The 25,938-nt window shown below is 45.7% G+C and overlaps 1 protein-coding gene across 3 annotated transcripts in view; it reads right to left on the minus strand.

Moving 5' to 3' along the window:
- Positions 1–22,539: 22,539 nt before the first annotated feature.
- Positions 22,540–25,938, minus strand: part of LOC149349485 (myosin light chain kinase, smooth muscle-like) — a 223,203-nt gene continuing 219,804 nt past the window's right edge. For all 3 annotated transcript variants that reach the window (XM_089578459.1, XM_089578458.1, XM_089578460.1), the window contains 2 exons: positions 25,082–25,205; positions 22,540–23,114 (listed from right to left, as the gene is read on the minus strand). In XM_089578459.1, the coding sequence (XP_089434585.1) occupies positions 22,944–23,114; positions 25,082–25,205 (295 nt within the window). In that variant the 3' untranslated portion in view covers positions 22,540–22,943. The remainder of the gene's footprint in view (positions 23,115–25,081; positions 25,206–25,938) is intronic.

Raw genomic sequence — 25,938 nt, forward strand, 5'->3', positions numbered from 1 at the left:
TTGCAGTTCATGTCCTGTGTGACTTAGCAAGGCAATGTCATCAGCGAATCGCAGATTACTTAGGTATTATCCATTAACTCTTATCCCCAACTGTTCCCATTTCAGGCCCCGGAATACCTCCTGTACACAGGCAGTGAATAGCATAGGCGAGATCGTGTCTCCCTGCCGGACACCTTTCCGTATTGGAATTTTATTGCTGACTTTATGGAGAACTATGGTAGCTGTGCAATCGTTATAAATATCTTCCAATATTTTTGCATAACACTCTTCTACACCCTGATTCCGCAGTACCTGCATAACTGCTGAGGTTTCTACAGAGTCGAATGCTTTCTCGTAATCAATGACCGCTATATATAGGGGCTGGTTATATTCTGCGCATTTCTCTACCACCTGATTGATAGCGTGAATATGGTCTATTGTCGAGTATCCTTTACGAAATACTGCCTGATCATTTGGTTGATTGAAGTATAAGGTTGTCCTGACCATATTAGCGATTACCTTAGTAAATATCTTGTAGGCAATAAACAATAAGCCTATCGGTCTGTAATTCTTAAAGTCCTTGACGTCTCCTTTCTTATGAATTAAGATAATGTTAGCGTTTTTCTAAGCTCTAGGTACGCTCGAGGTCACAAGGCATTGCGTATACACGGCGGCTAGTTTTTCGAGCCCAATTTCTCCTCCATCCTTCAACAAATATGCTATTATCTGATCCTCACCAGCTGCTTTCCCCTTTTGCATTGTTCCTAAGGCTTTCTTTACTTTTTCCTTCGTTACTGGCGGGATGTGCCATTGCTGTGCTCTACTGCCTCTCTGAGTAACATTCTGATTGCGATCGCTAGTGTATAGATTTGTATAAAACTCTTCGGCTACTTTAACTATCTTATCCATATTGCTAATGACATTGCCTTCTCTGTGTCTTATCGCATACATACAGCATACATATCGCATACAGCTCTACGAGTTCTAGTCTGTCTATGAAGTTAGATGTCCTCATGCTTTGCCGTTTCTTAATCAGATCTTCAAGCACTTGCGTGGAGATTTCCGTGATGATGCTGCTACTCAGCTGGATGTTTGTGGTGTAGACATGTCCTAAAGCGAAAACTGTTCTTACCTGAGGTTCTAGCCATTTATCTAAAGCATCTCACCTGCTTTCGCTTGCGTGGGGACTTTCTTGTGGGAGTGTGCAAGTGCTTGCAGGGGGATTTGCGTACAGGTGAGGTGACCGGTTGGCTGTGATGCTGCGTCACACTAATGGCTTAAAGTAGGGAACATTTTCATCACCGGAGACACCAGCAATCGGATTCATTGTGTTTTACCTGCAGGCGTGGGAACTTTCTCAATGGTGACTGAGCTCGTGAGGAGGGTGAGGACATTGTCTGTGAACTGGTTGCTTCTGGGCTTACGTGCTCCTGCATAGATATGCTCTGAGATAAAAATTTCGTTGCCTGAAGCACTGGCCTTTCTGCTCACTTAACCTTACCTGCTTGCGTTTTTGTGGTGACATAAGTGGCGAACACTGCAATCCTGAAATAGCACTGTGAGATGTGCTTGCGACCTGAAGTAAAAACGTTGCATGAGCTGAGGCACTCACTCTGTTATAACTTATCACCCTAGGCACTCAGACTTGGTGAGGCACCACGACCGCTGTCCGAATTCTGTTTAATAATGTAGACATGCCTGGCACACAGTCTTTCCTGCATAAGCCCTCCCATCTAGTGCAACACTCTGAACTGCTGATACATGATGGATTTTATTTAATTTTCTTTAACTTTATACTTTTAGGTTGCATTCCTGCCTTTACTTCCGTACTGACATATCAATTGCAAAATATTTAATTGTAATTAAAATATTTAGTGTTTTGTTGAAAAGTTTACTCATATTTGGCTGTAAATGCTGTAGACATCATCAGCTAGGCTCAGCATAGTTTTCATAACTCACTCGTAAGGAGCATTAAAAGTTCTACTGGACGTAAACAGAGCACAGCCACAATTTGCACCTACCTGCTCGCTCTACACCGCTTGGAATATCGTTGACGTTGCATCCGGCTCAAAAAGTGCCTGGTGTGGCCGCTGTGAAAGCATGACTGCTCAAAATGTCTTGAACAGATCCTCTGCCCTATATGTAAATTAGGCATTGGTGTCCTAATAGCGCTGAACCACATTTGCAGCAAGTTTTTATTGTTCTGAGGAAAGCTGAAACAAAAAAGGTCCACTTCACTTACTTTTCATCTACTGTTTCAATGCCAAGCCTGTACTACGAGGGGGTACCCAAAAGAAACCGGACTTATTTTTGTTTGAACTTATTTGTTCACATTTTAAGCACAGACCTTCAATCTCCTTCAAAGTATTCCCCACTTGCAATGATACGCTTGTCGAATCTTTCATTCCATTTTTCAAAACAATGTTTAAATTCATCTTTTGTGATGCTTGACAGTGCCTCCGTCGTTTTTTTCTTCACCTCAGCAACATCAGCGAAACGCTTTCCATTCACCTATTTTTTAATTCTAGGAAACAAAGAAAGTAGCACGGGGCAAGGTCGGGAGAGTATGAGGGTTGAGGAATAGGGGTCATGCCATTTTTGGTCCAAAATTGTCGTAGAGACAGGGCTGTGTGAGCAGGGGCATTGCCATGATGGAAAAACCAGTCACCCGACCGCCACAAATCTGACCGCTTCCACCGCACACTGTTGCCCAATATTTTCAAAACATCCAAGTAGAAAGCCTGGCTAACTGTCCGACCCTGCGGAACAAATTCTCAATGGACGACTTCTCTCACGTCGAAAAAACAAATCAGCATTGTTTTGACGTTTGGTTTCACCTGACGAGATTTCTTGAGGCGAGCTGAATTTGAAGTTTTGCATTGGTATGATTGTTGCATTCAGGATTCGATTCAGGAACACTTGAGTTGTCCCCATAGCATCGTCCTTGTACGTCTTTCTTAATATTTCAAGAGTTTCCATTCAACTTTTTTCGAGCAAAAATCAGAATTTCACCGGCGCACGCTGTTCACGAAAATCAGCCATTGCAAAAACGACATTCACACAAAACAGTCGTCACTCTAAAACTCTGCCTAAGCTAGTCTGACCTCCTTCAACGATGGCACTCGGCTTACTGACTCTGGAATGTTCGTTCTATGCGCTCCTAGTGGCAAAACGCGGTACCACAGAAGCTTTGCCGACCAAAAAATTTAGTCCGGTTTGTTTTGGGTACCCCCTCGTACATACCACTAAACGTAAGGCTTCACGAATGCTCGTCATGCGTGCTGCATGCATACAAGAAAATCTGAACGAAAAAAAGAAAAATACGTGACAGCGCCGTTACGAACTTTTCAGTGAAGAACAGTACCCACCCATGAAGCAAAGTGCCCGATCCCTTTTGGCATCTTGTTTTGCATATGATGCACGATGGCGGCATTCTGCTGAAACTCTGTGCATGAACGAGACAAAGCAATAGATCGCGTCGCGCGGAGCCACAGCGTGCTGCGTGCGTGCCTGCGGCACCTACGGGGCAACTGACAGGCAGGGTTGCCGTGGGGCAGATTTTAAAAGGAGCCAGCATTCACGTAAACGCAGCCATGCCATTTAATCTTAGCGCCGAATTTGCAGCCAAGTAGAATGGACGCGATATTATGAATGCAGTTGTTATTAATGAGCCATAAATAGCATAATTTGGAATGACCACAATGAACACAATATATAGTACAATTTGGCCCTTTTGTTTGACCTTCAAGCCACAAAAACGGTGCAAATAAATAACTAAATAATAATTAGTTCAGTACGCGTGCACATGGCTTATTTACAATGCATGTTGTTATTGGTCCAATGTTTATGGGAATCCCCAATGAGGAGTAGATTTATGATAAGCAAGTAATTATTCATTAGCGTTAACCCAAGCATAGCCAACGTTTACATTTGCACCCACCCAAGCGTCTTGTCCTTTCGCCGTTCTTCTCGTAACGCACGCTTTGCACCTGCGTGTATTCATTTGGCAGACGGCGGTCTTGGCACGCTGAAGGCACGAAACAGAAGCTCTGTCACCTTGGGCTGCACAAGTGTGTTCTCGCCGGTATTGTGCTTCTCGTGTTCCTGCCTTACGCCGTCCACATGGCTGCATCTTCGCGCATGGCTTCGGGTGCCTCGATGCGCACCATCCCCGCCGGCGGGGAGGACGCGCGCCCGCATCGGCCACCATGGCAGCAAAGCTTGGAAATAATGGGTCGTCTTTATGCTTGCTTGCTATTGTATATGCGTTCGACAAAAAAATTCCTAGTGAATGCGCCAAAATAAAAGTTCAAAGTAGCCATAAAGTAGCCAGCTAGCCAACCTGAAATTTTCATCGCCAAACGGGGTCGTGAAGTAGCCACCAATGGCAATCCTGCTGACAGGCGAGCGCGTCTAAGTGGACGATTCTGTTCCCCGTGTTCTTTTGTTTTTGATCTGTGTTCTTTTGCTTTTGGGCGAAGGCGGGCTTACTCGCCCGGCCGACTGCTCTGGCGGTTTCTGGTGCCCGCTTCAGCGCCGGGAAGGCGCCGCGAACGCTGCCAGTGGGTCCAGAGTCCAGTTTCTTGTGCGCGATCGGCCGACGTGCGCACAGGAAATACGATCGGCCAACGTGCGCACAGGAAACGACTTGCGTCTGCAGCGCTTTTCCGGCACCGAATCAGACATGCAAAAACAAAACCAGCACAGAAGCCAACGCTCACGCCAAAGATCGCAGACCGAGCGACGGGAGTGGAGAGCCCAAAGAAGTGGCTAGAACGTGCGGTCGAAAAAAAGGGAGACCGCACTCAGTCGAGTGCGTTAGTGCGCTAGTGAGTGCCTTGAGCAGACACATGAAGCGCAGAGGTGCGTAATGCAGTGCGCATTGGGCGTATCATCAAACTGCCGTATCGTAATTCTGCCCTGCAGTCTACGCTGTAAGCAGTAATGATGGTTTACTTTGGTTTGCGGGGGTTTAACGTCTCAAAGCAACTCAGGCTATGAGAGACGCCGTAGCGAAGGGATCCGGAAATTTCGACCACCTGGGGTTCTTTAACGTGCACTGACATCGCACAGCACACGGGCCTCTAGAATTTCGCCCCCATCGAAATTCAACCGCGGCGGCCGGGATCGAACCCGCGTCTTTCGGGTCAGCAGCCGAGCGCCATAGTTAGTGGCAATGAACTAGCACACGTCGGTAACCTACAGCTGCTACAGCAGACGAAACAAAAACGAAACTTTCTAAAGTTGTCTTGTAGACATCGGCATATTTCAAATTTTATAACAATAAAAAAGAATTTAGTGTAATGCTTGAACACCTTTTCAGATGTTTAAAGATCTAGAGGTTTTTAACGCGAAAGCATTGTATAGCTATGTTAACGCCGGAAGTGTCTGCAAAATGTGTCGGCGGAAGTTGGTCCCCTGCGACATCAGTAGGTTTGTGTCATGAAACGTTAGAATAAAAATAAGAAAATTGGGGTCTAGGAGGGAATCGAACCCGGGCTGGTCCCCTGTGACACCATCGTTCATTTGACGTCAGGAAACATTAGAATAAAAACAAGAAAAGAAAATTGGGGTCTAAGTGGGAATTGAACCCAGGACGTCGGCGTGCGAGGTGAATGGATGACGCAAAATTTAGAGAGTGATAACATCACACCCTAGCTGAGTCACAGTCGCTGCCACGTGGATACAGGAGAGCGGAGGAATGATGGAAAGAGACGCGCGGCGCAATACCGCGTCCGCCGAAGCGACGGCGCAAGTTTGAACAACAGATATCGCAGGTGCAGATGAAACCCCAGCGATGTCACCACTGGTTGACCTCAATGTGGTGGCAGCATTCCCGACTACATTCTTACCAAAATTATGTGCAGCTGTTCGGCATACAGCATTCCGGGTGGTGTCATAGCATTTCTCTTTGCATATAGCTTACATGCTTTAGTCGAGTTGTACGCTAGCTTGCGACAGGGATTCAAACCGATGACATATGCACCTTCAGTTACGTGCTTTAAGGCGCGGTTGAAGTATCCGCCGAGATGTCGAGGTTTAAGAGCTACTGCGCCCTTTGCTTTCCACAAAAACCTTTCCTGAAAACACACGCTTTCGCACTCCTCCACGTAAGCAGACATAAGTGCCCTCAGAATTTTTTAATGTGTTCTGTGTCGCTATATTGAAAATAATCGCTTAATTTTCAATAGCACGAACCACAAACAAGAACAGGCAACAATAGGAGTAACAGCCGCCGCGGTGGCTCAGCGGTTATGGTGCTCGGCTGCTGACCCAAAAGACGTGGGTTCGATCCCGACCGCGGCGGCTAGAATTTCTTTGGAGAAGAAATTCTAGAGGCCCGTGTACTGTGCGATGTCAGTGCACGTTAAAGAACCCCAGGTGGTCGAAATTTCCGGAGCCCTCCTCTACGGCGTCTCTCATAGCCTTAGTCGCTTTGGAACGTTAAACCCCATAAACCAAACCAAACCAATAAGAGTAACAAGATGGCGTTGCTCGAGTGCATGGAGGAAGCCATGCTCGAGTGTATGACAACCTCCTCACCGTGCTCGTCGTGTCTTCTTTTTTCGTCTTTGTCTTGTGTGTCGCGCTGAACCGCGAGACAGGCGTAGATTTACTTCTCCCGCAGAAAACACGTAGCTTTGACGTCACGTTTTTTTACTTATGACGTTATTAGTTCTCCGCGCAATTCAAAGAGGGCTCTGGGTGTGCACGTTTGCTCGTGACGCCGTCGGAGGACGACGCTTTTTTGGAGCTGCAGCGGCTTCGTCCGAAGCTAAGTTGGCTAAATGCTTCTGGTATTTGTTTTTGCACATGTTGTAGGGGCGGTAGTTTTAAACCGTGTTAGGGGTAGGAAGGCTAGCAGTGGCAGCAGAGTAGTGTGTGCTGTAGGACTTTGTTTAGGAATTTTGGCGGGCTTTTCCGTTACGTAGTCGGCCGGGCGATGGGTCTGCAAGCTAGGAAAGCCAAGGTGGGCGAGAAGCTAGTGCAGTGCGAGGAGTGCAAGCGTTGGTGTTATTTAGACGAGAGGGATTTCGGAAGTTTAGCCGAGGCAGAGGAAGCTAGCTTCGCGTGCAGGCTATGTAAGCGATTAGAGGAGGCCGTTCGGACTATGGAAGGGGGATAGGCAGCTTGATTAAGGAACTCAAAGAGGACCTCGTTAACAGGGACGTGTACGAGGCTAGCTCCCACCCTTTTGCACAGGATGGCATTCAATACAGTGGTGCCATTGGCAAGAGGGCAGGGGGCAGGATAGGTCGCCAGGCAACAGCTTTTTTGGTGGAACCTAGAGCACTGAGGGCACCTGTGTAGACAAGGCCGAACCAAGATAAGGGTATTCAAATAAGGGTATATTAACATGCAATGCGGCAGGAATAGGCTGAAATGGGAGGAAAAAGAATAACAGTTAAGGCAGGAGGAATTAATGCTATATGGGTTTGTGGAGACACATCTTATGGTCATAAAGCAACCACCCTGTAATCCTGACTACGCTCGGGAGTATTGCAATATAACAGAGGGAAGCAGAAAGGAGGGTGGAATTCGGCCGTTCATTTATAAAAGTATGAATTGACAAAGGCTAAAACAGGCATTGAAGGAACTTTTATGGCTAAAAGGAAATGTGGCATGGGAGCAAACACTCCTTGGCTTTGTTTATCTGTGGACAGGAGCAGATGCCATAGAGGAAAACAAAAAAATGGTAGGATGTATCGCAAGCGACATTGATGAGCTAGGAGGAGAGGGAAAGGCAATTATACTAGCCGACATGATTGCGCACATAGAAGATATGGATGGGTACACAGATTCGACAGGCAGCATGCTGCTCGATATGCGTGACCGGCATGTTTAGTTGTATGTAGCAGTACCGAGAAGTGTGAACGGCTAATAAAATGGGAGGCAGGGAATCTGCAGTCGACGATAGATTACGCACTTAAGTCACATAGGATGTATAATAGGTTAGAGTGTTGTGTTTTGTTGTGTTTTATGGCGCATAAGCAACTAAGGCTATCATGCGCCAAGCTCAGGGTATAAAAATTGTTTTATATAGGATGTTGTACACAAGTCTAAATGAACGGTGGTGTAAAGGGCCTAAAAAGTTAGTTTGTGCAGCATAGTAAAAATATAAAAATTTAAGACAAAATTTTAGAAGTGACTTATGGTAAAAGCTTTAAATAGGGTCGGTAACCTCAGCAGCCATCCTTGGCTGGGCAAGGATCTTGAGGTTCCCACCCGATGGAATAGGGACCTCAGCCGTCTTCTCAGGAATGAGAAAGTGGCTGAGGTGTTTCAAAAACAAGTAAGCCAAGGTGAGGTGTGTCAATAAATTGTAAAGCACGGGGTTAAATGCATGTTTCTAGAATTTATGTGTTACAGTTGTTGTAACCTATAGTTTGTTTAGAATATTTGCTTCTTGTAAAAAGTTAAATGTGCAGGACAAGTCGACAAGTGCATTCTCTCCCAAAACCAGTGATGGATGAAAAGGGATTTGTTCATTGTAAAACCGTGTGAAATGTTTCTTCCTCAGTGTTTCGAGCTTTCGACATGAGTATAGCAAATGGTTTACGGTGAGGTCGTCTCCGCATGCATCACATATAGGTTTGTCTTGTTTTGTTAGTATGAAGTTGTGTGTGAAGTGTGTGTGTCCTATGCGAAGACGGCATAAAATGACTTCCTTAATGCGTTCCTGGTGAGTACATGTTTTCCATTCGCCCAACACAGGCTTAACCAAGTGGAGTTTATTATTTATTGTATTATTCCATGTTGCCTGCCATTTATCCTTTAGTTTAGAATGTACTAATTTCATGTAATCTTTAAAAGGTAAATTTACTTTCTCGATTTCTTTGTTCCGGGCTTGAGCTGCGCATACGTCTGCTCTTTCATTCCCTTTTATACCGACGTGACTAGGGACCCAGCAGAATTTGACGTTTAGTCCGTGGGTAGTGGCTGTTTTTATGTTGTGTATGATGTCGCTGAGTAGTGGCGTGACTGCATTTCTGATGTGAAGCGCTGTGAGTACACTGAGCGAGTCTGTGAAAATAACGCTGTTGCTTATGTTCTCGTTTACTATTCTCTCTACCGCAACCCAGATGGCATAACATTCAGCGGTGAAGATGGATGCATACTGCGGAAGTCTTATTATTTTTTCCCATCTTCCTTGTACTACGGCACTTCCAACACAATCGGCTGTTTTTGAACCGTCAGTATAAAAAGTTTCAAAGCCACTGTACCTTTCCTCGAGTGTGAGGAATTCTTGGATGATGTGTTGTGAGGGAGTTTGTGTTTTTCTGAACTGTGTAAGCGTGAGATCACAGTCGGTGTGAAAATTATTCCATGGGGCAAGTGGGTCCCGTCTTTGAGCCATGTTAGGTAATGTGTCAGCTATGCCAAGATTCTGGCATATCTCTTCGAACCTTAAAATCAGAGGCCTGGTAGCTTGTGGTTTGTTCCGGAATATTATTCTAGAGGGGCACTTTGTTACGATGGAATAACAGATGTGTTTTTGCAAGGATCTCACTTTGAAAACATATGTACAAGTAAGGGCATTTCTTCTGACTTCTAGCGGGGGTTCATTTGTCTCGACGTAGAGACTGGTTATGGGCGATGTTCTGTAAGCTCCGCATGAAAGGCGAAGACCTGAGTTATGCGTGGGGTCTAGTCTCTTCAGGTATGATGGCCGTGCTGATCCGTACACTACGCATCCGTAGTCTAAGATGGAACGTGTCAAGGAGCGATAGATGTGTAGGAGGCATGCTCTATCAGACCCCCAGTGTTTTCGAGACAGTACTTTCAATATGTTCAGTGATTTAGTGGCTTTCTTTTTTAGGTTATTTATGGGGGGTAGGAACGTAAGTTTCCTGTCAAATGTTACGCCCAAAAATTTATGCTCCTTTTTCATAGGCAGTACTGTTTCATTTAAGTGGAGTGTGGGGTCGGCCTGTGAGCCTCTCTTCAGTGAAAAAAAGAACGGCGACTGTTTTTTGAGGGGAAAACTTGAAACCATTTCTTTCAGCCCAAATTGCCAGTTTGTTTAACGTCAGCTGTATTTGTCGTTCACATGTTGAGAGGTTCGTGGAGGTGTACGCTATTTGGAGATCATCAACGTATGTAGAATACATAATAGACTTTGGCATTATTTTCACAAGAGAATTCATTTTCACAATAAAGAGAGTTGTACTCAGAATACACCCCTGGGGCACTCCATTTTCTTGACTAAAATTTTTCGAGAGTGTTGAGCCAAGGCGGACCTGGAATGAACGGTCAGAGAGGAAATCCTTTATGCAGTTTAGCATCCTGCCGCGGATGCCTAGATCTGCAAGGTCACGAAGAATACCGAACCTCCACGTGGTGTCATAAGCTTTTTCCATGTCGAAAAAAACTGCCAGGCAGTGTTGTCCGTGAATAAACGCCTCTCGTACTGTATTTTCAAGGCGGACTAGATGATCGGTCGTTGAGCACGCTTTCCTAAAACCACATTGATGTATATCAAGCAGTGTACGGGATTCAAGGACGAACATTAACCGGATATTAAGAACACTTTCAAAAGTTTTGGCAAGACAACTTGTGAGCGCTATGGGTCTATAACTACCGGGGGAACTTGGTGGCTTTCCGGGTTTAAGGAAAGGTACAATTACTGCTTTCTTCCATTCCTCAGGTAGCTTCCCGGACACCCATATTTTATTAAAAACTTTAAAAGTGCTTCTACGGCAGGTTCTGAAAGATGGGCTAACATCTCATAATGAACTTTATCAGGCCCGGGTGCTGTTTGCTCTCCGGTGCAGAGTACTCTATTGATTTCTTCAAAGGTTATTAAACTGTTGTATGTCTCGTTCAACCTGCTATTTGTGGGAAGTCTTTGTTTTTCAACAGTGTTTTTGTTCTTTAGAAATGAGTCGGTATAGTGGAGGGAACTAGAAACTTGAGAGAAGTGCTCTCCCAAAATGTCTGCCTGTTCTTTGATGTTTGTTTGTGTGTCGGGGTCTGTCAGAAAAGGGATTGTGAAAGCGGAGAAGCACCCATTTAATCTACGCACTTGTTCCCACATTTTTTTCGACGTAATTGAGCTCTTTATTGATGACACAAACTTTTGCCATGATTCTTTTTCAGCTATGCGGCGTATATACCGGGCATTAGCTTTCGCTTTTTTAAAATTTATAAAGTTTTCCTGCGTTGGGTATCGTCGGAAAATCCCCCAGGCTTTATTTTGTTTCTTTTTTGCTTCTCTACATGTTTGTGTGTACCAGTGTTTATGGCCTGGTCGTACCGTTCCTGAAGTCTGAGGAATGGCTAACTGTGCTGCAGCAATAATACATGAGGTAAATATTTCGTTGAGTTCGTCTATATTAGAATACTCTGTGGAAATTTTATCGAGGCTGGCCTCAGCTCGGAAAAGTTCCCAGTCGGCTAAATGAAGCTTCCAGCGGCGTGGTTTTGTCAGGGTTACTGATGGTGGTGATGACATGTTAATGATAACTGGTAGGTGGTCGCTTCCATACGGATTGTCTAAAACATCCCAGTTAAAATCATTAAAAATAGAGGGCGAACTAAAAGACAGGTCTAAACAGCTCATTTTTCTAGTGCTGGGACTGCAATACGTTTGTTTCCCTGTATTTAGTAAGCAGACATTGTTGCATAGAATAAAATCTTCTAAAATACGGCCTCTAGTATCTGTTTGTTCGCTGCCCCAATAAGAGGAATGCGCATTAAAATCACCGACTACCAGATACGGCTCTGGCAGCTGTTGTAAAAGTGTTTCCAAGTCATGCAGTGTTACTGATAGATGTGGCTGTAGATATACCAAGCATATGGTGATGGTTTTAAAATGGAGGACGGTGACTGCAACAGCTTCATACTTGGTTTTTATCTTGATTTCACGGGTTGCAACTCCACTCTGCACAATAATAGCAACACCTCCTGAGAGCCTATCAGCTTACTCTCGGTCGCACCGAAAGACTTGATACTTCTTTAGGATATTCTGGTGTTTGGGACCTAAGTTTGTCTCCTGTAGGCATAAAGCCATAGGGGAAAATGTGTTTAGAAGTTCTTTTACATCAGAATAGTTATTTAATGCTCCACGACAGTTCCAATGTATAAGCATGTTGGATGATTTTTGGGAGTGTCGTAAAGAAGTTACAGTAGAGGATTTGGGGGTGCCATTACTGGGCTCTTGTCTTTTCTTTTTCGCTCAAGCGAGCTGCGCCGCCGCTGAAGCGGGGGCGAGTTTGGCGTTGTGTCCATCGCCTCGCTAGAGGCTCTGGAGGTCCGCGGAGAACCCACGGGTGTGCGGTTTGTAGGCCTCTCCCGACTGGGGGAAGCCTTGCGGGCTGCCGACTCGGAGGCCGGCGGGCCCTTCTTCGAAAGTGGCAGAGCAGCTTTCGCTGCGTCTGCCCGGGGCGCGGATGGCCCTGCCCCAGGCTCACTGCGTGTGGCCTGGGCAGGTGCCGAAGCCTGGTGTGATGCCCCGCCCCGTCGCACCACATCGGCGAAATTTGTTCTTGCTGTGAAGAGGAATGTGCCTTGTGTTTGACTGAATCGTTGATGTGCTTCTTTGAAAGTTATATTTTCTTTTGTTCTGATGGTTATTATTTCCTTTTCTTTTTTCCAGGTCGGACACGACCTCGAGTACGCGGGGTGATCCCCTTCACAGTTAGCGCACTGCGGTGCTGCATTGCAATTTTCAGACTCATGATCGTGTGATGAACATTTGGCACAGGTTTTGCGGCCGCGACAACTCTGAGAGCCATGACCGAATTTCTGACATTTGAAGCATCGGCGAGGATTTGGGACAAAGGGTCGTACTGTTATTTTCAAATATCCTACTTCTATGGATTCTGGGAGCTGGCTAGAGGCAAAAGTGAGGACTATATGCTTCGTGGGTATTTCTTTATTATCTTTACGGATGTTTATTCTTCGGACTTCAGTGACGTTTTGTTCTTTAAGGCCCTCCAGCATTTCTTCCTCGGTGAGATTCAAGAAATCATATTCTGAAATGACACCTTTGACTGTGTTCAGTGATCGATGAGCACTAACAGAGACAGCAATGTATGCAAAGTTTGTTACATCTGGAAGTTTTGAATACTGTGTTTGGTCACGGATCTGGAGGAGGATGTCGCCGCTGGCTAGTTTTGTTACCTTGTAGCCAAGGCCCAAGGCTTCAGTCAGAGATTTAGCGACTATGAAAGGGGAAATTTTCCTGGCTGGTATTTCCGCTTCTTCGCTTTGTATCACATGATACTTCGGGAACGTTTTCTGTTTTTTGTTTATGAACTGAGCAGTTGCTTCGGTCCGCCATATTTTATAAGGGCGATCATTTTGTGGGGTAGGGGGAGCCATAGAATGTATGTGTTTTTCAGCCGTGGTGCCAGCCACCCACCATGGAGCCCTACGAGGGGACGGGACAGGAACTTGGAAAAGAAGCCCTGCCCACGCCAGCTGTACACCTCAACTATAACCTAATATGACTCAACTCAGGGTAGTTGGTCACACACGGTTGACCCTCGCTGCCAGGAAAAAGAGGAAAAAACGAAGAAGAGAGGAGGATACAGAAAAGTTGTAAGAAAGGAAACAGGAAAGTGAAAGATAGAGGGGAGGACAGGAAAAGGCGACTGCCCATTTCCCCCGGTCGGGTCAGGCCGGCGGTGCCGTCTACAGGAAGCTGGGGCCAAAGTGGTGTGTTGCCTCCGCCGAGGGGCCTTAAGGGTTCAAACGCTCGGCATCGGCTCAACCACCAGGATCCCCTTTTCCCCGGACACGGCGATGCCACGCACGGCTAAGCGCGGATGCTCGGGTCCGTGGTGACGCATGTTCACCATCATCCCCCTGCGGGGATGTCCCTGCGGATGCTCGGGTTAACCCCGTGGTGTCGCCACTCACCAACGTCTGCATGCTGCAGACGCCCCCCTGCGGGGAAATAGGTTAGAGGTAATGAGAATAGATCAACATGGCTCCAGAAGTCCAGGTAGTGATCACAAACGTACCAATCCGAGTTTCAGAAGAGAAACCAATGTAGGACCGAGGCAAAATGAACATTCGGATGGGATATTTTACTCATAAAAGCAATTGGAAACAGAAGCCAAACAAAATGAGAAAGCAATTTTTGAGGATAATATAACAGAATGGACTTATACCAAATTAACTCGATTATTTGAGCTAGGGCAAGCTAAGGTGCGAGTCAGGCTAAAAGGGAAAAGAAGACGCAAACCCAACAGTTGGTTGGATGACGAGGTCAAGAAGGCCATAGAGAAACATCAGGAACCGTCCAGGGAACACAGATATTCCAAGAAAAGGGGAACCAGAAGCTGAAGTAGACAGACAACGGGATATTTTTTAAGGTGTAGAAGGAAAGCACCCTATTTGATCAATGAGAAAATTAGAAGAAAAGGAGCCCAGTGGATGTCAAACGTAAATAAAAAGGATAGAAAAGCGGCTCAGAAATTTTGGAAACAACTCAACTCTATGGGTAATAAGATTATGCTAGAGAAAATGTTTATAATTACTGATCAGGGTATTCGGCTAGAAGGGGTTGAAGCAATGGAAGATATAGGAACAAGAATGACAACAAAACTTAAGAAACAAAGAAATGTTGCACCCAATTTATCTAAGGAGGATTTCCGGTCACCGCAGTTGTTTCAATTCGACAAAGAAAGCGGGAAAGGGCAGAGAAGAAGGTTCCTAGCAGTACGCAGACAGGACCAGATGGTATTCCGATTATATTAGTAAAGGTGCTTGGATGAAAATCGAAACAAACATTAAGAGAGGTAGTAAGCAAACTTATAATAGATGGGAAAGCCCCGGATGGATGGCGATTAAGCAGAATGAACATGACATATAAGAGAAAGGGGGACAAAGCTGACATAAACAACTACCGTTCCATAACAGTGATGTCGGTGGTCTACAGGGTGGTGACGCAGATTAGAAAGGACAGACTGCAGGCATGGGTGGAGAACGAGGGCGTGCTAGGGGAGCTACAAACTGGGTTCCGGAAACAAAAGAGGTTGGGGGACAATCTGTTTTTATTGACGAAGTGTATAGACCAGATTCTTTTACCCTCACACGCAGGCTGCTGGCGCGCCCCCACTCTCGACACCAGCCGTCATCTATCGGCGCGCGCGGCACGATGGACTGCGGGTCGCGCCGGCGCCGCGCGTAGAATGCATGTTTACGTGTTCGCTTCTGTCGTTGTAGTGCTTCATCATAACGTATGAGGGTGTGTGCTGTGCGTCACTACTCACATTTTCCCTCTACCAGACAGTACTGCGGTTATCTTGCGCGCAGTTAGGCGTTAACGTGACATCTCCGAGTTTTTTTTTTCGTTCATTTGGATGTGAGTGAGTGCGGCGAGGCAGTGCGCGTCTGTCTCGTTGTTTGTGCCCACCATGATGATATTGATATTGATGATTAGCGCTCGTGTGCTGTCTTCACCTTTTCTGTGTCTCGTTTTTCGCACTACGTTTTTCAATGATGATATTCTGCTGGCTCAGGATTCTAACCGCTGGCACTGCAGCGGCGACGCTGCTCCACCCAGCCGCTGGTGCGGCGGCGCTGCTCAGGGAAATTCTGGAATACTTATGCAAACAGCAAGGATTTTTCCCGCGGAGTAGTTGGCCAGGTAGCGTACGGACTGGAAACCGGCACTTCTAAGCATATTTCTGCGCTGAGTGTCGTTTGTTGCCGTCTTTTACGTGCGCTATCATCTATGATAATTTTAGGCACAGAAATGTGGATTTATTGATTTGATTCAATGGTGTAGTAACTGGATATATAGTCGAGCTGCAGACTGAAGGTTGTGACGAAGCGCGTGTTTTCGATCACCTCCTTGCGCTGAGCTTGCTCTAGTTCCCATTAAACACATTTCATGCACAGGATTGTAAGCACGACCGCAACCAATTTCAGTTGCTCTTTCCGCACGCATGTCATAGGGATCGGGGGGGGGGGGGGGGGGGGGGGGGGGGGGGGAGGTAAAGTGTGTACCGTAGTGTCTTTCTGCTTTTGCTATCTACCTTAATCATAGGAAAATATGCGCGATTTTAGTACATTCATTCGCACTTAGCCAAACGCCTACGCAACGCTGTCACACGCGGCGAGAGCTACCGAATAAAATGAACGCGACTTCGGACCTCAGATTTCGTGAAAGCTGGATTCGCAGCTAATATCTATTCAAGCTTTGATAATTTGAGCAAAAGTACGTTTTTATGCACCAGGTTGCATAAACCATGACAAATTTTGTTTTTTGTTGGCGCTGAGACTCAGTTAAGCTCACAGCGGTAATTTGTTGATAAACTGGCGCACCACGCATGCATGTGACAAGAAAGCCCTGTTTGTGGGTGGTACTTTATGGCCGAAGGATTAAGAGTGCATGGGAATTGGAACTGCATGCTAGCCGCACACCTAATACTTGATATTGAACAAAAAGTTTTTTTTTTTTTTTTTTTGCAGTGGAGCACTAAGACGGTAGCGATATAAGCACGAGCGCGTTCTAAGCGTCAGCACAATTCACGTGAATGTCAAACTAAACGTCATTAAAACGCATCAATGTGCTCCCTTTGATAACGTGAATACTTCCTGCAACACAGCCACGCTGCGGAAGTATGCTCGGCAATGTTTTTTTAGCGCCCGAAGCGCGGCTATATGCAGGCGCGGCCGCGGAGCTGCCGCAGCCCCGCAGTCCCCAAAGAAACGCCCGCACCGCGGCGCGCCAGTCGGCGGAAAATGGCCGCGCCCAGAAGCGGCTCTGGATTCTGGTCTATAGAGATTGCTGAAAAGGAACACAGGGCCCTATGGCTAGCATTTCTGGATATCAAGGGAGCCTGCGACAGCGTTATTCAAGAGGATTTGTGGGACATACTGGGCACATTAGATACGGAAGATGGAGTAAATAATCTTTTAAAAGATATCTGTAAAAGTAACAAAGTGCTTATAAAATGGAAAAAAAATGTATCAGAGCCTATAGAGATACAGCGGGAGCTTAGGCAAGGGTGTCCTAAGGAGAGAGATCTGGAGGAGAAGGAGGAGAGGGATCTGGAAAGGGGCGATGGTTCTTAGTTTGACTTTCGGCAATGCGGTCCTGAGCATGAGACCAGATGTTCAAGCAAGCTTAGAAATCAAACAATGCGGCGTAGGGAGGCTTGATTTGGGAGCACATGGCAATACACAAAATCAGGGGCTAAAGGGCGATATGGGATTGCCGTCGTTCGAGAGCAGAGAAGCTAGCAGTTAGATAAAATTTGAGAACCGATTGAGAGAAATAAGGGAAAAGCAGTGGGCTAGGAAAGTTTTCAGTTACTTGTACATGAGGAATGTCGACACAATACGGCGAAAGCGCACTAGAAAACTGACAAGCAAACATCTGGACAGCAGTGGGGGGCAAATCAGCAATTATCGGTTAAGAAAAAGGTTTAAGAAACAGAGAGGGCTTCGTGGAACACAGGGATGCAGACGAAATCGGCACTGGGTACATACAGAATATTTAGACAGGAAATCGGCAAAAAAAAATATGTACGATAATTGTGGGGGAAGCTCTTTGTTGTTCGAGGCCAGGACGGGAGTTTTGCGGACTAAGACGTATTGAGTCAATTACCACAAGCAACACGTTATGTGGTGCGTGTGGAGAGGAGGAGGAAACGGCTGAACACGATACTTTTCTGTAAAGGGCTTCACCCTTAAGTTGAAAGCAGCGGGACAGATTTATTCGAAGTAATGGCGTTTTTACAGTGAAGGAAAAATGGATTTTAAGCGGGTAGAAGTAGCCAAGCGAAGGTTAATTATCTGATTGGTGGCTAAAGTCATGGCTAGGTGGCTTGAGCCACCACCCTGTTTAAAGGGTTCAGCCTCGTCCGTCCGTCCGTCCGTCCGTCCGTCCGTCCATCCATCCATGGGTGCTCCGAAGAGCGCGGCCGCACACTCGCACTCTCACCTTAAGAGTGGAACACACCCTGTACATCGCATGCAATTAACAACCGACAACTACGGTCAACGATTGCGTCGTTTAATTTCACAGGTTGGTTGGTTTGTTGGTTTATGGGGTTTAACGTCCCAAAACGACTCAGGCTATGAGAGACGCCGTAGTGGAGGGCTCCGGAAATTTCGACCACCTGGGGTTCTTTAACGTGCACGGACATCGCACCGTACACGGGCCTCTAGAATTTCTCCTCCAAAGAAATTCCAGCCGCCGCGGCCGGGATCGAACTCACGTCTTTCGGGTCAGCAGCCGAGCACCATAACCACTGAGCCACCGCGGCGGCTTAATTTCACAGGGTTGATTGTAGTTTGCATATTTCGAGCATATATTAAACACTGGACTTGTCTATAGCTACACGTCGTACACGACCGAAGACAATGCAAACACGTCCTGAGTATGACCTCAGGATGTCCGTGTCAGGATGTTCAGACGTCCTCAGGTTGTCTGTACCTCTCTGCAGGCTGCTAAGACTTGCGGACACGCCAAGAACACAGTGAGCTGCTATAAGGCAGGAGTTTCTCCAAGTCCGCTAAGAAACGGTGAGTGCGCAACTTCGTATTTTTTATTTATTTATTTATTTACAAAATACTGCGGACACTGAGTCCAAGCAGGGTGGGCGAACAAAGTCAATCAAGAGAAAAAAAACGCAACATTTCAAAAAAGAACAACACAATATAGAAAAATATAATTGGTTAAAACTCTTGGGATAATGGTTTAACTAGCTCATTCCAATCTGTTATTGTGCGTGGAAAAAACGAGAACTTGTAAGTGTCTGTTCTAGCGAATATAGGGGTTAGAGAACTGGGATGGTGTTGACGAGTTTGTCTGGTTGGTGCCGGCGTTAAGTATGATGAGGGATCCAAACCAAGTTTGTTATGTAATAAAAGAGAAATAAATTGTAACCTAAGCTTTCTTCGCCGATGTTCAAGTAGTTCAATTTTATTAATCTCCATTAAAGTGGTGGGGGAGTCAGACCTTGCATATTTATTAAAGATAAACCTGACAGCTCTTCTCTGTATTCTCTCCAGATTTTTTACGTTAGATTTAGTATACGGGTCCCACACTATGCATGCATATTCGAGTTTAGGTCTAATTATTGAAGAATAACAAAGTAGCTTAATTTTAGAAGGAGCATTTTTTAGTTTATGTCTTAAGCAGCACAATTTCCTAAATGCCGCAGAGCAGATATTGTTTATGTGCAAGTTCCACGATAGATTGCTACTTATTGTTACTCCTAGGTATTTGTAGTTGGATACTTGTTGAAGAGGGAGAGAGCCTAATTTATATGTGTAGCTATGAAGTATGGTTTTTCGGGTTATCGGCATATATACACTTTTGTCAGCATTCAGAACCATGCCCCATCGGTCGCACCATTCAAAAACGTTGTTCAAGGCACTGTCCAGGTCACTTTGATCCTCCTTATTTGTAACTTCTCGGTATAGAATGCAATCGTCAGCAAACAATCGAATATGCACTGGTGGGTTAACAACTTGAACAATATCATTGACATACAAAAGGAAAAGCAGAGGACCCAAAACACTTCCTTGGGGAACACCGGATGAAACTGGAAGAGAGCCCGAACGTTGTCCACCCACTTCAACAAACTGTTTGCGGTCTTTTAAGTATGCAGTAATCCATGTCACTAAAATATCAGGAATGCCAATTTCTTTCATTTTAAAAATTAGTTTATCATGAGGAACTTTATCAAATGCCTTGCTAAAATCCAAAAATATTGCATCGATTTGGCCTTTATTATCTATACAAGAAGCAAATGAATTTATTACTGTAATTAGCTGTGTTACCGTCGAGAATCCTTTTCTGAACCCGTGCTGGAAGCTAGTTAGCACGCGATTTTTTTCTAAAAATTCGTTCATACAATGTGCAACTATATGCTCTAATAGTTTACAGCACGGGGACGTCAATGATATGGGGCGGTAGTTCTGCAAGAAAAGACGGTCTCCTTTTTTATAAACGGGAACAATTCGGGCTGTCCTCCAGTCATCAGGTATTTTACCTATTGAGATTGAAGCGCGAAAAATTATTGCAAGGAATTTAGCCAGAGTTTCGGCATAGCGTCGCAGAAATGCGTTTGGAATGTTGTCAGGCCCACATGACGTTTTGGTTTTTAGGTTCAACAGCATGGAAAGGACACCAGGGTAAGTAATAAAATTCACTTCGGCGGGATAATACACTCGGCTATTGTCGGTACATGAGCTCGGGGCAGAAAATACACTTTGAAAATAACTATTAAAATGCTGAGCAATAGCCTTTGGATCACATACCGCAGTGTTGTTCACCAAAATTTGTGTAACTGCTTTCTTTTTTTCACTAATATAATTCCAAAACTTACTTGGCTCGGTTTTTATAAAGTTTTGAAGGGATGTGTTGAAGAAATAGTCCTTTGAATCACGTAAGGCACGTGCTAGATTGTCCAGTAATTCCCTCAGCACATCAGGATCTGCGCGTTTTTTCTTGAGCCGTTTTACCCTTCGCCTCATTTGAATTATATTGCGCGTCATCCATGGGGTTTCCTTTCTTTCTTTTTTGTGCCTGTTTGGTACAAAAGTATCGATACAATACAAACAGATTTTTTTAAAACTGTCCCAGAGTGCGCAGACATCGGCGTAATCGAAATCAACAAGGCAAGTTTCAAGATGTTCAATGACAGACGCGTCGTTGGCACGCGAATAATCTTTAAAGTAACGTGAAGATGAGTGTTTCTGTTTTGTTTGCCGTACTAGAGGAAATGAAGCACTAACCAAGTGGTGGTCAGACAGACCTTGTTCTACAGAAACAGTAAAATTCACAATGTCGCGAGGGACGAACAGCAAATCTAATATCGAATTCGTGGAACCGACATTACGGGTTGGTTCCTGAACTATTTGCGTCAGGTTGTGGGTAAGCATTATTTTAAACAATATGTTGGCTTGCTTTGTGCAAGCACCGAGACACTCAAGAAGTTCCCAATCCACACCTGGCAAGTTGAAGTCACCCATCAATAAAATTCTACTGTTTTGGTACTGTAAGAGATGATTTTCTAGTTTAGTTAAGTAGTCGGTTCCAGAACTAGGGGGTCTATAAAGAGCATATAAAACAAAGTTTTGTCCCCAACAGGAGAGTTTCACACATAGGCATTCGATATCATGTACGTCATCTTGTAAAACAGCTTCAATTTGTTTCTTAATTAGGACAGCCACTCCACCACCCCTAGATTCCCTGTCTTTTCGAAATACAGTGTAAGAAGGAGGGAAAACGTCCTCATCATTCACATCACTGTGAAGCCATGTCTCAGTAATCACTGCAACGTGCGGATCATGGTGTAACAGAGCTATTTCGAGCAAGTCTGCCTTATTAACTAAACTACGCGCGTTAATGTTTATTATGCGCAAATGTTTGCTCTGATATTGCAAATCACGTCATTCCTTGTCCTGCTGATCTACTCTCTTATCCTGGTAGACTATCTTTACGCGTTTATTTTGTGATTTATCCCAGAAAAACATATCTTTATCCACTTTTAGCTTGTCATGAATAAGGGTGACCTTCTTTTTTTGATCCCTCTCTTCTTTCGCGCTATCCCAAAGTAGTTTTCGTGTCAGCAGCGTAGATTGCGAATAATCATTCTGAATTGATATTCCTGAGCCTTTTAGCTTTGAAACATTTTCCATTATAGTCTTTTTTTCTGCAAAATTCTGAAGATAGAGAATAACAGGGCGTTTGTCGTTCCGACGCCCCAACCTATGAATGCGCCCGATAGATTGGCAACTGACTTGAAGCTTGTCCTCGAAAACTTCTTTGATTATTTTATCTTTCAGCGTAGCTTCTGTTTCGTCAGGTTCCTCATTAATACCGTGAATGATGAGGTTGGACCGTCTGCTTCGATCTTCGAGATCGGTTAGTTTTTTGGCTTGAAAACCCATTACATTTTCTATTGATTTCAAAGTTGTGTGTATTTCCTGAGGCTGCTCGGTGAAGGTTGTTGTTTCATTCAGCTTTTTCTCCATTTTTTGTATCAGGCTCTGCAGATCACTTACCATATTTACAGTCTTAACTAGCTCTGCTTTCATTTCACTGATTTCAGCTTGAAGAGACAACTGGCCATCTAAAATTTGTTCTATAACTTCCTTTTGAGTGGGGCCAGGATTAGTTTCGATGTCGCCACAAAGGATCAACTTGCAAGCAATAAAACATTCATAAGCCAAGGCAAAACAACGCCGGGGGCACGGCAAGACCACGATACCTCGGCAATCGCTGCGAATGGTGCTCGAATAGCTACCAACCTGCAGAACGTAGAAGAGCGTCCTCGTAAGTGTCATGTTCGGCCCAGGTCCGCCGTGCCCACTGAAGGTGAATTCTTGTGTCGCTGCTTTTATACTCGTGAGCTCTGATGACGTCACAGTTCGATGGATGAATGCAGTCGCTGGAAGAACAGTGTCATCAAATGACGACACCGAGTCTGATGCGTTGTCGATGTGAAGTTGATTTCCATCGCAGCCACAGATGTCATCGAGCCACACGTGTCCACAGCGCCGAGTTTTGCAGAATGCGCTTTCAAGACGACGAGGAAAGGTTAAACACCGATTATAAATGCTCATGCAGACTGATGCGACAAATTTTCGGGCTTAAATGCAGAAACCTGTCTGCAGCACCGATTTATTCAGATCCAACGAGCTTACAGCGACAGATATGACAGTAAGACAAGAACAAGACGTACGTCTGAAATGCTCGCCGGCATTCCGAGCTGATGAATTTTGATAAATCGCCGAGGGGGTCTTCAGTTTGTCTACCCGCGCACAATCACAGGAGGCGAAGCAATTCGTATCAGGGGAAGGGCGGAGGTAAACGAGTTTAATGAAACACGCAACGAGTAGCGCATAACGACTACTTGGTAGGACGAACGTGATTGCCTGTTACGACGGCAAGAAAGTCTCGAGACTCGGGCCCGGCGAGGGAACCGGTTTGGGCGCTTGAAGCATCTGCGGGAAGTGTCGCTGCCGGGAGCCAACGCAGTGACCGTTCAGTCGGCCTCGTCCCCCGCGGCGGTGACGCTGGCATCGGAAGGTGGCGGTGGGGAGACCGGCGCGTCCTCCTCGCAGGCCAGCAGGTCCAGCGCCTCGTCGCCGTGGGCTGGCCGCTGGCCGCTCAGGTTGGTCATGCGGCTCAGTGCCTTGAGCGCGTTGCCGCTCTTCTGCAAATCGCGAGGCGGCATAAGGGTAGAGATGCATTCAGAACAGTGACGCTCCCCTATAATGCGCCTGCACTGCAGGGCTCACACGGATGCCGCCTGGATAAAAGCATTGTTGCCTGTGCCAGCGCAGCCTGTTAGACACTGCATGTAGACAGGATGATCCTGGTTAATTTTGGGACGCGGCACTCTTTAAAGGACACTAAGGACAACTGCACGAAATTATTGTTCGTGGTAAAAATTCTTTACTCTTCCACTTTCCAGCTATGTTGACGTTTGCCCGGCGGAAAAAAAATCGAATTTATCGCTGTGAATGTAAAAAAAAAAATATTCCCGCCAGTCGATTCAAATTTGTGACGTAGTCACCGATACTGGTGAGTTGCCACCTATTTGGACCCGCTGCGAAATCCGTGTCGGCCCGTTTCACATGCTTTCCGTTCGTCTTCGACAGGAGAGAAAAAATGCTCGAACTTTTCAACCAAGTTTTCCTGCTCTTCTTGAAAGCGGTCTGTCCAAGGCATGTTAAGCTCTGAAACATTAAATACTTCTCTTCAGGCAGGACGCCGCTGTGTAGTAGAAGTATTGGCCAATTTAATAACAAGTGCATGCATGTGTGTATATACGTGCGGAGCGTGCCGAGCGAGCCTTCACTTCCATTGCCGGTGCTCTTCCGGCCGCGGTACCGCATACTCTTCGCCATTGTTGTCGATTTTCATTTACTGCTTCCGAGTGCCTTTCTGTCGTCACATTCTGCAGCTTCGACACTTTGCTGCGAGGTGGGTTTCAAGTGTAACCGACTACGTGCGTACGCCTTGTGTGGGGCAAGGACTAGGCAAGCGGAACCCGCGGAACGGAACAGATGGAATAAAACCATCTGTTGTCAGCTAGTGCTTGTCCTGTTTTTCTTCGTCCCGTCCTTCTGCGCAATGTATTTTTGTAAAATCTAAAAGTACGCATGATAATAACTACATCAACACATTCCGTGTTGCGTCACTGTCGCGTTATATCATGAGTTGCATGCATGCAAACCTCAAACAACCCTCCGTGTCGCTCCTACCGAATTCGCAGGGTACGCGTTGCGCATGAAGGCGCTAAAATCGTCACTCCGAATATTTTCCGCCACTCGCACCGAATATTTTCGTTCTAGTCGTAGCATGCGAAACGAGCCTAAGGCCCATCCAGGCGTCGACAACATTTCGGTAGCAGTGGCAAGAAGCATTTGACACCAAACGGACACCGACGAGAACATAATCAGGTTTTTGTTCTCGGTAAAACCCGACAGCAGCTTGGCCTTTAGGTTTCTTGAGCAGCAAAAGGCGCTTTGATTGCTGAAAATTGTCAGGTTAGAAATGAAATACTCCCCCCCCCCCCCCCCCCCCTCCGATGCAATCTCGATGACGTCAAGCGTGGCTAACTTTCCACCTTTAGTTTTCGTTCTCTTTGTGCGGTATGGTGTTGTGTGTCTGTTGTGTTTTATGGCACATCTATAGGCAACTGAGGCCATCATGCGCCAAGCACAAGGTATATACGAAAAATTTCTGCGCTAAATTGTATAGAGATGTGAAAAATCATCGTTGGTGTAGGGGGCCTAAAACGTTAGTACTACCTAGTGCACACATAGAAATAAAATTTTATAGCTGGCTACTAGTAAAAGCTTAAAAGAGAGTTGGGTAACCTCAGCTGCACAAGGATTTCAGGATCCCAACTAACCAAACAAAGAGCTCAGCCTTGTTCTCAAGGATAAGAAAGTGGCTGAGGTCTACCAAAATACCAGCAAAGCAGCTGGTCAGAATTTAGATTTTATCGAGAAATCCTGCTTCTCTTAAAAAGCTAAAAACGCAAGACATGTCAACGATTGCATTATCTCCTAAAAGCAGGGTTGGATGGAATGGAATATATTCGTTACAAAATTGAATCTGTGCGGCATGGATCCCCCCTTGAAGGAATAAAGTATGAATTGGGACGAGTACCAGCCACTTCCTGCGGATGACGAACTTCTTGAGCTTGTCCGTGGGCAGCGGCAGTGCGCCGCCCCGCTTGGCCACCACGCGCAGCCACTCGTGCTCCAGGCACTGTTCGGCAGACATCCGTTTCCTGAGACACGGCCGGAAGAGAAGGCGTTATTTGGAATTACATATTTACAACAGACATATGCAGCAGACGTATGCGTAAAAATTTTATGACGCCCCCTCACGGTACATTTACACAAAAGTTGCGCACCCTTTGCCTTCAATGCCCACATTAAATTTCGCTATGCCTCTATAAACCGGCGATACCATCTGTCATTCGACGCTTTAAACTGAGCTCGCTCCTACGACGATCTTAGGCCTAAGAACGGGTGTCGGGTTGTTAACAGAAATGGTTCCCGTTCCAAAAACCAGAGCGCACCACTAGTCTGAAGTCATCGCTATTTTCCGCTTGCATACGCTGAGCTAAATGTGATGTGACAAACAGCGTAATGCCCTGCAAAATGCTTGCATTTCGCGTGCGTAAGCGCGTATACGCTTATGGTACGTAGGCAGCGTTGATTTATACTCTTGTAACCACATCTGCGTACGTCGTGAGCAGTTGACGAGCAGATGTCAAGAAGATGAGAAGCAGACGACGTGGTGCGGAGGAACACGTTTAATGCGCTGTTCTGATTGGCTGAGGAGGTATCCCTCTACCTTGCACAGTGGTGCAAGTAATTAATGATATGGATTAAAGTACGTGTTGAGAGTATAGAAAAGTACTCCCTCTGTTCAGCGCTCGGCTTATTTCTTAACCCTTTTAGCGTCATAACGCTGAAATAAAATAGAAAAAAAACAGTCTCCTTTGCAATGTTCAA

Source organism: Amblyomma mixtum, chromosome 3 (assembly GCF_055824585.1).
Source record: "Amblyomma mixtum isolate Tamu chromosome 3, ASM5582458v1, whole genome shotgun sequence".
In the NCBI taxonomy this organism is placed as follows: domain Eukaryota; kingdom Metazoa; phylum Arthropoda; class Arachnida; order Ixodida; family Ixodidae; genus Amblyomma; species Amblyomma mixtum.